The sequence below is a fragment of the Palaemon carinicauda genome, chromosome 21 (genome assembly GCF_036898095.1).
Source record: "Palaemon carinicauda isolate YSFRI2023 chromosome 21, ASM3689809v2, whole genome shotgun sequence".
Taxonomy (NCBI): Eukaryota; Metazoa; Arthropoda; class Malacostraca; order Decapoda; family Palaemonidae; genus Palaemon; species Palaemon carinicauda.
In genome coordinates, this window is record NC_090745.1 from 26,630,629 (window position 1) to 26,644,668 (window position 14,040).

A 14,040-nucleotide genomic window follows, 5' to 3' on the forward strand; every position below is an offset into this window, starting at 1 on the left:
ACAGTAGAACACATCATCAGCTTCATCATCATCATTTCTACTGTGCAGCAAATTCATCGCCATCATCATTCAAGTTTTTCTTCAACTTCTTTCGTGGTGAGTACAGTAACAATCTTTATTTTTTACTTTAATATTCTTACTGTACATTCTAAAACTGTATTTGTGCCTGTTTTATAGTTTAGTACTGTACGTACTGTATGCATTAAGTTAAAGGGAAGGTTTTAAAAGTCTACATGTTGTAACCTATCATATTTTTTTTGTTTAAAATTTACATTTACGTACGTAAAACAATCTCTCTCTCTCTCTCTCTCTCTCTCTCTCTCTCTCTCTCTCTCTCTCTCTCTCTCTCTCTCTCTCTCTCGTACGTAAATTGTTTTCCTGCTTTGCTACGTACAATACTGTATGATTTTATATAGATACGGTAAATTATATTTGTAAGGTAACATATTTTGTAAATGCTTTTACTGTAAATACTGTATGTACTGTATCATTATTTATCACTATCATCATGCGCGTTAAATGCCTTGTTTGTTCTGAGCGTGGTTGTTTACTGAGCGTACAGTACTTTATGACGCCGTCGTTTCAGGCGGCGTCATAAAGAAAAACATTTCATTTGGAAGTCCTAAGAAAAATACGTAAACTAAAACATTGGTAATAAAAAAATCAACATACAGTACTGTATAATCAATATAATCGATGCAAAAACTAACCTATACATATATGTGTACACTAAATGAGTTTGTTTCTTCATTATGATCAGAGATGAACGTAAACAAAACATTGGTTGCCATTTTTTATCGTGCTTTTTAGGTGTTTAGGAAACGCATGATATAAAATCGCCTTTAATATTTGTGCCTGTTTTAGTTTAGGGTGCTGTAGTACATGCATTAAGTGTTCTGTACATTAAAGGGTGGTTTGTTAACAGTACTACGTACAAGGGAAGGTTTTAAAAGTCCGAATATACATGTTAAATAAATAGGTAAATATGATGTCACTACTTCGCGGATTTTCACCTATCGCGCCCGCGTCTGGAACCTATCTACCGCGATAAACGAGGGTTCACTGTAAAGGGGTCTACAACTAAAATTAGGTTAACATAATTGATAGGTGTGTCCCTTCTCGTGTTATAATACCGAGAGAGAGACAAACCCTGGTTCAATGATGATTGTGAATGCACTTATTTGGAGAAACTGGAGGCTTATCATCTTAGGAATGGTAACAAATCAGATTTTATTTGGAATAACTATACTCGATTACGAACTGTTGCTCATAGTTTATACTTAAAACTGAAAAGGACTATAATTTGACAATAAAAGAAACCATTTCTGATACAACTCAGGAACATAAATGGTGGGCTACGCTAAAAGCACTAAGCATGGATGGCATGAGGGGCAAGATGTTAAAGGAGGGGGGTGTGGCTGTACTTGAATGGTTGGTTAGATTGTTTCATATATGTTTTATATTGTCAATGGTACCAGTGGACTGGGTGTGTGCATGTATTTTTCAGCTATACAAACCAACGCTATTTATTAGGGGTGACTCACCCCTTAGGAGGGTGGACGTTCCTGTCAATCTGGCTTTTTGGCTTTACCCGGGGACTCCTTTTCTAGAGTAGATCAGTACCAAAAATAAGAAGCCCCTAACATCTCGCTGAAACCTTGCTACGCGAGCTGTGTGTTGAAATAAGCAGTGTGACTGTCAAAGTAAAAGTTATTCCGAGGCTTTGTAGGAAAAACTGTTATAACCAAAACTTTTCGAATACCACCTTGCCAGGATATGGGGACGCAACAGTATTGACACAATACTAAGTACACAATGGAGCATGGTTTACCTGCAGTGGTCAAGGTCAGCTTGCGCAGAGAACAGAGGCTGCTGCTTTCCCCAAGGGAGAAGAGAATAAAGAAGAGAAAAAAGCCAGTCATTCCTTTTCATTCACACACTAAAACTGGGTAACAGTGCCCTCAACATTCTGCTAATTGTCCAATAAGGAGCCTGAGGTAATAAACCAGCTGTTCTGCAGCCACCAAAGGGACGATAGAAAACATATCGAGCCTCCTGTGGGTCATGTCTTGCAGGTAATGGGCTATGAAGGTCGTTTGACGCTTCCACACCCTAGCTTGTAGAACCTGCGTCAGGGAGTAATTTCTCTTGAAGGCCAGGGACGTAGCTACACCCCTGACATCTTGGGCTCTGGGACGACGTGATGGAGGATGATCTGGATTCAGCGCATGATTTATGACCTTGCGAATCCATGCAGAAATGGTGTTTTTGGTGATCCTCCTCTTGTTCCTCCCGGTGCTGATGGAGAGTGCGGGCTGCTGCTGTTCACTGGACAAAGTAACAGTTGATCTGGGTTGTCTGTTACAGAGCGGAGACTCTTTATCCGGAAGGAGTCGAATCTAGGATCTGACACCCCTGGATTCCGAGTCTTGGCAACAAGGTCAGGGACGAAGCTGAACGTTACTTATCCCCATTCCCTTGAATGAGCGATGTCGTATGAAAGACAATGCAGTTCACTGACTTATTTGGCCAAAGCCAAGGCGAGCAGGAATATAGTCTTCCAAATCAGGTGGCAGTTGGTTGCCTGGAGTGATGGTTCGTAGGGAAGTCTCTTTAGAGACCGGAGAACTCGAACCCCGTTCCACGGGGGAGGTCTCACTTCCAACTGAAGACAGACTAGTTCATAACTCTGTATGAGTAAGGAAAGTTAGTTTTAGCGATGAGGTAATGTCCATTCCATTCAGATTAAAAGCGAGGGCTAAGGCTGAGCAATAGCCTTATACTGCCGAAACTGAAAGGCGCATTTCCTCACGCAAATACACGAAGAACACTGCTATTGCTGGAGTAGTGGCATCGAGTGGAGAGATACCCCTTCCACGACACCAACAGAATACATTCCACTTTGCCTGGTAGACTGCTACTGATGACTACCACAGGTATCCACACATCCTCTTCGCTACTTGTTGTGAAAATCCTTTCTGAGTGAAGAGATGCTGGATAGTCTCCAGGAGTGTAGTAGCAGCAAAGCTACGACTTTGCGGTAGATATTGACGTGTGGTTGTTTGAGTAGATCGTATCGTAGCGGGAGTCCTCTTGGGAGCTCTGTCAGGAGCTGCAGAAGGCCTGGAACCATTCCGCATGATGCCATAGCGGAGCCATGAGGGTCATTGAGAGGTTGACTAATGTACTGGCCTTGTTGAGTACCCTTCTCATCAAACAGAACGGGGGAAAGGCGTAAATGTCGATGTTGTCCCACAGTTGTTGGAATGCATCTTGCAGAGAGCCTTGAGGTCTGGGACTGGGGAGCAGTTCAGTGGGAGCCTGAAGTTCAGAGCCGTTGCAAAAAGATCCACTGTCGGAGAACCCTAGAAAGTTAGGACTTTGTTAGCTACTAGATGATCTAAAGATCACTCAGTACTTACTATCTGAGATGCTCTGCTCATATTGTCGGCGAGCACATTCCTTTTGCCTAGAATGAAGTGGGCTGATAGTGGTATTGAGTGGACCTCGGCCTATCTCAGTATTTCAACTGCTAAATGGGATAGGGGCTGCGAAAAAGTACCTCCTTGTTTGTTGATGTATACCACTACAGTGGTGTTGTCGCTCATCACCACCACTGTGGGCTGCCAGGAACTGATGGAACTGTTGAAGGACCAGAAAGATGGCCTTTATCTCTAAGAGGTTTATGTGCAGGTACCTTTTGGACCCTGACCAAAGGCCTGAGGTTGTGTGGTGCAGTAAATGAACCCCCTCCCTTCTTTTGATGCATCTGTGAACAGCATCAAGCCCAGGGGGATAACGAGAACTACACGCCTCCACAGATTCTCGTCTGCCACCCACCACTCGAGGTCTGTCCGTTCCTCTGGTCCCATGGGGATCAGAATGTCCGGGGAATCGAAAGCCTCATTCCACCTGGACTTTAGTTGCCACTGGAGGAATTGAATCCTGGGGCGGCAATTGGAAACTAGATGGGCCAAGGATGATAGGTGTTAACAGCAACTTCTGGGTTGGGAGTTCTCAATTGAGGAAAGGTCTTGCGACCTTTCTCAACCTCATTATCCTGTTGTCAGATGGGAAGGCTTTATGGAGATTGGTGTCTAAAATCATTCCCAGGTATACCAGTCTCTGAGTGGGATGCAAGATGGACCTCGAGGTTTACCATGATCCCCAGATCTTGGCAAAGCCTCAGAAGTTTTCCTCGAAGGGTTGCCACCAAGTCTGCTAGGATCAGCCAGTCATCCAAAAAATGGAGGAGATGAATGCCAATCCTGTGTGCCCAAGATGATAGTAGGGCGAACACTCTGGTAAAGACTTAGGGTACGGGTAAGACCAAAGCACAGTACCCTGAACTGATATAAAAAGAAATAAATGTCAGTCCAAAAATTGCGAGGATGAAGAGTGACAACGTCCATTCACCATCTGAGCCAAAAGCAAAGTGAGCTCAGTCATTGGTGTGTGAGTGAAGGGGGTAGCTAGCTATCCCCCTACCCCGCTAACTAGCGGGATGGATAGTTAACCCTCGCTACATTTTAATGGCTCGTTCTTTCGGCGAAGCATAGCATAGGTTTATATTTCAGTTACGGAACAAAAAGAGCTTAAAACTACAGTCCGAGGTTGTGATTAGTCTGCCGCCATATGAATGCAAGGCGAATGTGTTACCACTTTACTAGCCAGGATTTATCATTATCATGAAAGGGATAGTTTAACCAGCCCAATAAGTCAAACTTGACTCTTACAGAGCTGGCCCGATTAACATCAGGAAGAATTTTTTTTTTTTTCATATCAATGTTCAATAAATGAATAAAATAAAATATATATTAAATATAATAGATAAAACTATATTCCAAATATAATGGATAAAAAATATATCAAATATAATGGATAAAAAATATATTAAATATAATGGATAAAAAGTAAATAAATTAGGAGGTAAAAATCTGTGATGAATAGAAATCTAAATTTTGTCAATAAAGCCTGTTTCTTGAAAAAGTTGAAACTAAAAAAAAAAAAGAAAAAAAAAAAAATGGAAATTCTCAGTGTCTGATAAAAGGTCAATAAAACTTTTCTCACCAAGAAAGAAGTCTTTTCTCTATTAAAAACTTTATAATTGATAAAAATTAGTTTTATGGTTAAAATTCAAGCCACACTCATTGCACCCAGGTACTGCTTGACGGGATGTCCACATCAAATACCCTGTGTAATTTTGTGTGACCTATGCTCAATCTCGTTAAAATTATCTATGTCTTCCTTTCTCTTTACAATGATGATTATTAGTTAGATGCCCTTGGGCTTGAAGAATCCTGCTTTTCCAACTAAGGTTGTAATCAGCTAGTAATAATAATGATGATGATGATGATATTTGAATAAATATTTCTCTAAAAAATAAGTTTGATTCAACTCACTCGACTCCACTTGTGATGCCCAATTGAAAAATGACTGATAGCAGACTTGTTAAGTCCCAGGAATGACGTGCTCACTTCAACTTCTTGCAATGGGTCTGATCGCCTTCTCTCTCCCCGAGACTGAGCATTACGGCGACTACAGACTGTAGAGTTCTGCCCGTAACCTTGAGTCCTAAAATAAACAGGATATACCGTACTGTTATTTTACATACTGAATACAATTTCCTATCATTTAGTAGTTAAAGATATATTTGCTCTAAACAAATTATTAGCCAAATAGTTCATCCTAATTAATGTTGGGAAACTTCTACAATAACCTCCAAAACTTTTTGTAAATTGGGAAGAATTACAGAAAGTGGCAAGAGACTTTGGAAAGGGGTGGTGTGAGGGTGAATGTGATAAGACTGAAGCCATGATCAACAGTAAGGAAGGTAGGGACAGGATAGCCATACATGAAAGTAGAGGAGCAGTTATAAAACAGGTAGAACAATTTAGATACTTGGAATCTACTATAAATCAGGAGAGAGGATGTGAGGCTGAAGTTGAGAATAGGATAAAAGAAGCATGGGGAAAGTGGAGGAAGGTAGCACGAGTGGTATGTGATAGGAAAATGCCAATCAAGGTAGGAGTCAAAATCTATAGGACAGTAATAAGACCAGTGTTAATGTATAGATCAGAAATTTGGGCTTAAGACAAAAAGAAGAAGCAAAGTTTGAGAGAACAGAGATGAGAATGCGTAGGTGGATTATGGGAATATTACTGTTTGAAAGATTGGAAAATGAGGAAATAAGATGGCAAGTGTAGTGAAGATTACAGAGATGATAATTGTGTCACAATTGAGATAGTGTGGGCATGTGTTAAGGATGGATGGTGGGGAGGGAGTGAGGAAGGATTGGGAGGAACCTATAAGGGGGAGAAGATCAAGAGGGAGGCAGAGAATTAGATGGCAAGATAGAGTGAAGGATGATATGGAGAGGAGGTTTGGTAGCAGAGAATACCTTTGACAAAAGGCATCGGCCAACCGACCCCCTTAATGTAGAGATAACAGTGGGGAGGAAGTTTAAAAAAAAAAAGGGCTATAAACAAGAATTCAAGAATGTAGTAAAAATACAAGTGTAACATCACACATTTTTTAATGTAATTTGTTTTATTCCTCACTACAAAAACTTGAGTCCTTTAATACGAGTATGATTCCAACAAAAGTGAAAAGTTGGCTGTTGAAATTTATAACAAGATGTCGGTAGTTACTGACAGGTAGTGGGGAAAGGTCCAACCCTAGGCCCCCTTCACCTAGAACTTGCAGGATAGATGCAGCCAGAAATGAATACAATGATAATGTCGTCGGGGTCTGAGTGAAGGAGGGCAAGAGCCGACGAATGGGACAACGTATGTGTCAGAGAAATTTCACCATTCAGCCCTTTGTTCTGAAGTACTCGCTTGAGAGGCATCCTCCAACTTGTGGCTGCTGCAGGGGGAGACTGCCTTCCCTAACAGCACATAGTCCTTCTCCATTCTCTTTCCCTTCTTGGTTGGCCGAATTGAATACAAAACAGCTGGGCGGCATCCATCGACCTTTTGGCAGACTATGCTAACAGTGTCTATGCTAACAGTGTCGTTGACTTCAAAGGTATAGCCTTCTTGTTTACGTTTTGGGCACTGCTGTGTGTCTCCTGAAAACGACGGCTCGATGGAATAGCGAGTCTCGACTAGATTTTCTCCAGTTCTTGATTGCTCTCTCTAGAGGAAAAGGGCTGGATCCTACAGTACTGTACTAATCTTAGTGGTAGAGTCTTGCTTCGTCCGATTTGTCTAGCTAATTTTGCAGCTATGGGTTCCCTTCATTTCAAGACCAAGTTGGGTCACTGGTTTGGGGAGTGGTGGGCCAGGAAAGTGACTGACTTTGCTCTAGACAGAACTAAGTCCGTGACCTGTTTCTGCTTCTCTAGGTCTGACAGGTCCTAACCAATAGTCGCACCGTGATGTTGGCTGAAGGCTAGCATTAGCTGTAGGTTTCTTGTCTGTTGACTGCAATGCTAGGAAGATGGAAGGTTGAGATTCCAACTTCTCTATTAAGGTTCCGGGTGTGTGTGTGTGTGTGTGAAGACAGTTGCATCAGCTGGCACAGATGAAGGTGAGAAATCTTCCGTTAAGTAAAAATGTCTGACTCGAGATGGCTGGCGGTAAAATTCTATTTGAGTAGCTAGCCTTAAGTGAGGTCCTTTTGCCAGAGACTTGCAGGTCCAAGCAAAGAAGTTTAAAAGGTGTTTTGGCCACTTCTGGCGCCTCAAAAAGCTTCTCAATGGTTGTCTTGTTGCCTTTACTCAACACTGATTAAATTCTCCCAAATCATTCACCTGTCTAATGAGAGCCAAGACTCTCAGGAAAGCAGACTCTGATTATGTCTCCTTCGCTTTCGCTGGAGCAGGGTCAAAGGGGTAAACCCGTCACTGCAAGACGACCTGTGAACTACAAAGTCCTTGGATTGTCTGCTCGTCAGTGATGATGTTCTTCTGAAATGCCATCTAGGAAACCACTCATTTGGGAGTCTGGTGGTGCCCAATCTGTGTTCTTCCTCCAAATCTTAGTGTCCTTCCTTTGCATCCGGAGGCTGTCTGAAGGAGGAGAACGTAGTGGGGAACCTTGTCCTATGGCGACAGCTCTCCTTTGAGGAGATTCAGTCTCTAGTTGCCCCGACTTGTGTGAGGATTATCTTCTTCAGAGTATATTGTACGGGGACTATTCCTTGAAGAATGTTTCTCATAAACCAAAGTCAGTCTGGCTCATTACCATGGACATATCTCCAACTGGAGAGTGCCTCATACGAGGAAGCGAGTACTTTTGAACAGGAGAGTCTGTAAACATGAATGACACTCTTGTTGTGAAATATTATGGAAATCATCCATGGGTGTTACTGAGGTAGATGTGGGAATCAGTGAGTGTTCCTTAATTGACAAACATAAGAGAATCTGCTTGTGATTAACCTGTTCCATTCTAGTAATTTGTATATGCATAAATGAGTGTTCATAGCAAGAAGTTCATGAATCCAAAGGAGAGCGAGCAAGTGCGCACACAGATAGTCTTGTGCCTAAAATTTAATGCACTTCAAAAATAACTTCCTCTTGACATGAGGATGTGTATTGGGAAAACTTTGTCGAAGAGTGCTTGGCCTCGGGAGATAGCATATTGTTAAGAGAGAGATCGTATGTCAATATGTTGACTCGTAACACGAATAACTTCCTGTTCTAAAGAAGGCATATTCATGGTTTGCACACATGAAGCTGATTGCACTTGAGCAAAGAAGAGTGTAAATGTGCTATTGCTATTTCATACTCTGCTGATTGAGCACTAAGAGGTCATCTCCAAAATCCTGTAGAAAGTGGACTAGGGTACTCGGGGGAAAGCGTTTTTGTAGACTGGTGCACTGTATGAGAAGATCACCAGCACACATGCGTTATCATTGTGATATGTGCTTCAAATTCTTCCAGGTGAAAAGGTATAGTGTTCAGAGGCTAGCGACTGAATTCTGAATAGCATACTTGTGCACAAATAGGAAAGTGTTCTCTCACTAGAGCAGGTGTGCCACCAGGACACTGATTATCTTTCAGAAAGTGTGCAAGCTTAGAGGGGTGCGCATGCTATGTGTTGAAAGCTCCCTAGTAGAGCATAGATGAACTGAAAAGTTTAAAGGCATGAGCACATGTGAAGAGGAGTAAGTTCTACTTAAGGGTATGCACATTACAGGTGAGAGCAACCTAGTTGGAGTGCTCATGAGAAGGGGGCGCTTGTGAAGAGTTTGTAGCTACCAGTAGGAAGACTTTGATCCTTTACGATGAAACAGGAAGGAGGTTCCTTAGATGTTAGTGATGTACTTATGTTGGGGAGAAATTACTTTCGACCTGTTAAGGCAGTCCAGGTTTAGAGATGGTCTATCAGATGAAGGTGCAGCTGGTAATGGGCTAAAAAGCAAAGGAGGGTGTTTTGATGCTGAAGGCACCTCTAAAGACGAGCAGTGCTACTCAGCTATTCCTGCAGAAGTTAATCACGAGTGGGGAGAGCAAAGGGCATCCTCTGCAGGTGCAACATACTAAGCAGGCTCCAATGGCAAAGACTTTGCTTTGGATGAAGCTAAGGTTTGAAGGAGTCTCTCTGGAAGTTTCCAACCAGCCCTAAGGACGGCCATAACGTCTTTAGGGTGTCGTCACTAGCAGCCATTTGGAAACTTAGTTTTGTCAGGTTGGCAAAAAGCAAGAGAGATATCGGCTCCTCTAAAGGAAGCAGACACAGTTATCTCACTTGAGGCTTGCCATAGGGTTATATTACAGTCATCTTGCTTCTTTGCATTCCTCCCTGAAGGTGGGGGGCAGAGAAGGATCAGAAATCAAGATTTCCAAGAGGAGAGAGAAGAGAACCAGTGGATTTCCTTGACTTAATGGTAGAATCTGAAGGGGGAGAATCTCACTTAGTTTTCTTCATACTCTACTTGCTGGGAGGACAACCACTCCCTACACTCCTCACATGGGTAAGACTGCATGCAGCTGTGACCACTGCAAGCAAGACATAAAGAATGGTGATCTACTTAGGGTTGCTCATGAAAGTGAGGCAATGTCATCCAGGAATTCCAAGGTCTACTTGTCGATTTTCCATGAACACACACAAAAACAAGCAATATGAAACGATAAAGAAAAAAGCAATAAATGACCAGAGTTTGTTGACATAGAGTACATTTGTATTACTGAGCCGTGTAAGTTGAAAGTGGCTTGTCATGGAACTGGCATGGGGGAAGGACCTTGCCCCACTACCCATCAATAACTACAGATCCCTCATTATAAATTCTAATAGATGAGTTTCCATCTTAGCTGAAACCAATCTTTTACAAAATGACAAAGGTTTGCATCCAAGTTGGAACAAATATAAATTGAAATGGTTAATTGTAAATTCTAAAACACCCAAATTCAACACCATATATATCTATCCTTCATACCTTGCTAAGACTTCCCAGTGATGAAGAGCAAGGGAGGTCAACGTTTCCTCTAGAGCTGCCCATAAGGTTGCAGGAGTTACCCGTACAGCCCCTATAGCCCAAAGACAGTTGCATTTTCCTTCTTTGATGAATCCATCATCTCCATTACTTATATTTCCTGGTTCGCCTTCAACAAGCCTGTTAATATCTAAGCCTTCTAACCAAACAGAGCAAGTGCATTCACTCCTGTCTGAAAGAGATATAAAACTCATTACTTATTGTCCTCGTTAGGTACTTTTTAATGCTACATACTCTTTATAATTATCTTAATACAATGCACTGAACAATTGTCCTAATTTTTTAACAGGGCTGATGTAACACAGTAATCCCTTGGCTATCTTTTGCTTGTTTAACTAGAAGTTGTGATAGAGGGAGAAAGAGGTTATTTTATTACAATTTAATGAAAAAAAAGGAACTCGCATGATACATAATAAAATTATTGTTTACTGGTGAAAATTTAGTGCGTTTACAATATGAGACGTAAGCAGTATTACTAGGTTGGTTTGCTGTTAGCAATCAGACAAAAGTCTCTCATCATCAACAATCCGCACTAGCCAGCGCGGTAATACTAATTGGCCAAACCCCAGATATGAATTACGACTCGTATGAGGACTTTGTCCTAAATTTGACTAAAAAGGGCTGCATTTGTTGTTGTGCTGTAATCAATTTTATTAATTTTTGTGCTTCTAAATAACTATAAAAAATCAAATATGAGAATATAAAATTTATATACCCTCAGAAACAAGCAAAATAAATTTATATTATACAGTACATATGTGATGTACTGAGGGAGTGATAAGTGAACTGCAATACGGCAAGGGATTACTATATATAAAGTATCATAGACAAATTAAAATTCAATGAAAAAAAAAATATATATACTCAAAGGAATCAGAGCTCACGATTGTAATTTATAAAATTCAAGCAAGGCAGCATATAAGAACCAAAGACTATTGGTAATTTCTCAAGTTTTTAAAATTCCATGATATAGTCAAAAGGTAAAACTTTTTTAAGAAAGTATTGAGAGAACTCAATTTTCCATAAGTTTTTGTATGTAAAATTATCTTTAGCAATAAATTTTTTACCATACACAGTACCTTATTTGGTATGATTTTAAACAAATCTTTTAGTCTACCTCTTAGCTTTCATGCATGTTTATAAAAATGCCCAGCGTCACCTAATTTCCATAACAGAAGTCTTGCTTCAAGCCCAAGGGCTCCAACATGGAAAATGGCCCAGTGAGAAAAGTCATCTCCAATTTGTGGCAAGAGGGGACTGCCTTCCCTTGTGTTGTCAGGTTCTTCTACTGGGCTTTCCACTTCTGGGGTGTCCATAACAGTCAAAGGGACTGAACAGATTTCGCAGATCTTCGGAGTAAGCTGCAGGAGTAGTGGACCTAGCTCCGGAGGTTGTAGACTACTTTATCAGGGCTAACTTCAGTGGTAGAGCTGAAGGAATAGCCTTTTTTAAAATGTAAAACTAATTCTGCCAGCTGGAGGTAAAATCCTCCTGGAGAGGCTTGCACAGAACAAGTTACTTTAGCAGAAGACTTGTGTATCTATGCTGTCCGTGGCCTTCCTAGTCAGTGAAGGGATCTGGAGGCATGTGGGGCGTCAAAGACGAACAATAGATGTCCTATCTCCTCTTTTTGGAGCTCTGGTTGCCTCTCCCTAAACACTGACCTGTCTGATGAGAGCCAGAACCTTCAGCAACGTCAATCCGGTCTCCAGGTTCTCTGCCTTCTCTGGAGAAGGACTGGAATAGTATCCCAGGAATCCTCACGTCTCGGAAGGGGAAGGGAGTTGCCCATTCTCAGGATGTCATTAAGGGGGCTGGCTGACTAATGCGTTTTTTTAAAAACAGGACTTTGACATTCATACCACTTAATAATGTAACTTAGGACATCAAATTGCATAGGATTTTTGCCTTTGACCTTCGGTTTTATGACGCCTGGGCAATTTATCCTGAAACAGTGTTTTTCAAATTCTATCTCCTCCCTTGAAAGTTAATATTAAGAACTTTAATGTGTCCAGTACATAATGTACATGAGTGCAAATGTTCTGTACACTATATATATTATTATAAACTGTTGTAAAAACAAAATTAAAACTATTGGGCAGTATTTACTGTGTTAATCATCAGCTTGGGCACCAGCTTGTGGCAAGGGGGAGTGACTTTTTAGGTTAGGAGCTAGCCCACCCTAGTTTAAAATTTGTTCGCGAATTTTCGCTTATCCAGCTGTATCCATAACCTAACTATCGCGATAATTGAGGTCTGACTGTACTGCCTTTTCTTGTGGGAATCAATGCTTTCAGCTTATTGAGTTACTTCTACTAATTACCCTGTAACTATGAAAGTAAAAGGGAATTTTGACAAAATATTTTCTATATGCATTCTCCATTGCCATACAAGCCCAGTGACTTTTTTCAGGATTGTGTGTTTTTCATCGTATACCCCATATATTGGCATACCGGCCGGGCCCCTTAAGTTTCTGATTGTTTCCCGTCTGGTTCCAGTACCAAAAGCAAACACAAACACAATAATGACTAAATACTCACTAAGAGACAGACTGAGAAGCTAGCAATGAGTAATGTTCCCTGTACAGACACATCATTAAAGAAATAAATTAATTTAAAAAGCTAAATATTAGGTAATGAGAGAGCAGAGTAAAAACATCTAAAAGCCAAAAAAAATGAAAGCAAGGGAATTATTCTAAAATATTCTGAAAGGGATTTTTGTCGAATTTTAGAGAGCATGTTTAAATTTGATGTTATATGGTCACACCTTAATCAGATTTGGATTTGATGGGGTGGCCTAGAAATTTATAAAGCATTACTTTACCCTGGATAGGTACGATGGGTCGTTCGCGACCCCGAGCGTCAAAAAAAAAAACAGGTTTTTCTCACGTGACTCACCCCCGTGACTGAATTTGTGGGTGATCGACCTGCAGGAGGTGTCTCCCCTACACGCTCTAGTAGTGTCCAGATGTGCATTGCTGTAGCTGTACTCCTTCCCCGATTTCTGAGACGCGTCGGGGTCGAGCGCGACCGAGTTTACCCTTCTAAGGTAGTTTGCATAATTATCAAAGTTATTACGTATTATGAAATTGTCGTAGAATGGTGCAACTTGTATAGGTTATCAGTTGTGGAAAGTCTTGGTGGATTGTTTGGCTACCATGTGCATGATTTTTTTTTTAGTTCAAATGTCGTTCATCACCACGAGGACCATTTTACCGCGAGTGCCCCTTTTTCATTTTTTTTCATTTTTTTGCCAAGTCATTTTTCCGTAAGATATTGCCAAATAGTGTCGTAAAACTTTTGCTTGTTTAGTGTTGGAAAGTGTGTCTAGATGATCTGGCTACCCATGCATGACTTTGTTTTTGTCAGATACGACGTAGTTATTGGTATATTGGGTATTTAACTGCGGTTACCAATTTCTGTTTTTTTTCAATATTTGTAAAAATTACTACGTAATAAGGAATTGCCGTATATTATTCATTTTTTTTTCATGTTTATGTGTTAGAAAGTGTGCCTTGATGGTTGGGCTAACACGTGCATGTCTTTTTTTTTATCTGAGATGCCGTATATTAGAATGTCGGGCATTTTACCACGAGTACCC

General features: G+C 40.9%; 1 protein-coding gene across 3 annotated transcripts in view; it reads right to left on the reverse strand.

Annotated features, from left to right (window-relative positions):
* LOC137615227 (cortactin-binding protein 2-like) overlaps nt 1–14,040 on the reverse strand; it is a 183,595-nt gene that overhangs the window by 31,699 nt on the left and 137,856 nt on the right. For all 3 annotated transcript variants that reach the window (XM_068344908.1, XM_068344909.1, XM_068344907.1), the window contains 2 exons: nt 10,384–10,612; nt 5,403–5,574 (listed from right to left, as the gene is read on the reverse strand). In XM_068344908.1, coding sequence (XP_068201009.1) covers nt 5,403–5,574; nt 10,384–10,612 — 401 coding nt within the window. The remainder of the gene's footprint in view (nt 1–5,402; nt 5,575–10,383; nt 10,613–14,040) is intronic.